The following is a 1,192-nucleotide window of genomic DNA, read 5'->3' on the forward strand; positions in this document are numbered from 1 at the left end:
AACTCTGAAACTGCAAAGTAGTTCTACGTGGAATAAGGGCTCTTGATGTGTGAATGGAAAAATTTAATCTTAGAGATAAGTTCTGTTGCAGTGAGGAAAGGGCAAAGCCTGCATTACTGGGGAAACAGAAGTCTGTTGAAGATAGCAATTAATTGTAAAGTTACACTGGATTTTAAGGCTATAGATGCAAATGAGTAAAACTGAAGATCAAAGAAAACAGTTCCCGGCACTGAAACTACCTCCATTGAACAAATTTCCACTGTAAAATGCAGAGAAACCAAGACAGAGGTTTCTGAGCCAGAGAAGGGGAAAGATCATCCCTTGTGCTGCTGAGTAGCTTACTTTCTTCAGGCTCCCTTCTACATTGTTTCTCTCACAGAAATGCTTAGATGTCATGAATGGAGTCACAGAATGTAACCAGTCCTGTGAAGGAATTTGTCCTCGTGGGTTTCAACCAGAGTCCTAAGATCCAGCAATTCCTCTTCCTGGTCTTCTTAATTTTCTACCTGATGGCCTGCTTGGGAAACATCACCATCCTCACTACTGTTATCACTGACTGCCACTTGCACACACCCATGTACTTCTTCCTGGCCAACTTAGCATTCACAGATGTCACCTCAGCATCAGTGAATACTCCCATCTTATTGTCGGGTCTCCTTTCCCAAAATACAACTGTTCCATTCAAGGAGTGCATCTTTCACATATTCTTCTTCCACTTTATTGGTGGTGCTCATATCTTCATTCTCACAGTGATGGCAGCTGATAGGTATTTGGCTATCCACAAGCCCTTGCAGTACCTGACCATAATGAACCGTGAGGTGTGTTTAGGTTTGGCGGCAGGGTCTTGGGCAGGTGGATTCATTCACTCTGCAGCACAGATTTCTCTGCTTTTTCCTTTACCTTACTGTGGTCCTAACACCCTGGACAATTTCCACTGTGATGCCCCACAAGTCCTGGAAGTGGCCTGCACTGACACCTACCTGGCGGAGCTGCTGATGGTCTCCAATGGTGGGCTGCTCCTCATAGTAATTTTTGCCTTGCTGCTCATTTCGTACGTTGTCATTTTAGTCAAGATCAGGAAGCAAGTCACTGAAGGAAAGCACAAAGCTTTGTTTACCTGCACAACTCAGATAATGGCAATAAGGATAACATTTATTCCAGGAATATTCATCTATGCTTGGCCTTTCAAGAC

General features: G+C 43.7%; 1 protein-coding gene across 1 annotated transcript; it reads left to right on the forward strand.

Moving 5' to 3' along the window:
* Positions 1 to 398: 398 nt before the first annotated feature.
* LOC104279978 (olfactory receptor 4D1-like) lies at positions 399 to 1,181 on the forward strand (the record flags this gene model as incomplete). Its single annotated transcript, XM_009877466.1, has 1 exon — positions 399 to 1,181. A coding segment is annotated over exon 1 (783 nt), but the record flags the coding sequence as incomplete, so codon positions are not given.
* Between the last annotated feature and the right edge of the window lie 11 nt (positions 1,182 to 1,192).

This window comes from Apaloderma vittatum, unplaced genomic scaffold, assembly GCF_000703405.1.
Source record: "Apaloderma vittatum isolate BGI_N311 unplaced genomic scaffold, ASM70340v1 C11838018, whole genome shotgun sequence".
In the NCBI taxonomy this organism is placed as follows: Eukaryota; Metazoa; Chordata; class Aves; order Trogoniformes; family Trogonidae; genus Apaloderma; species Apaloderma vittatum.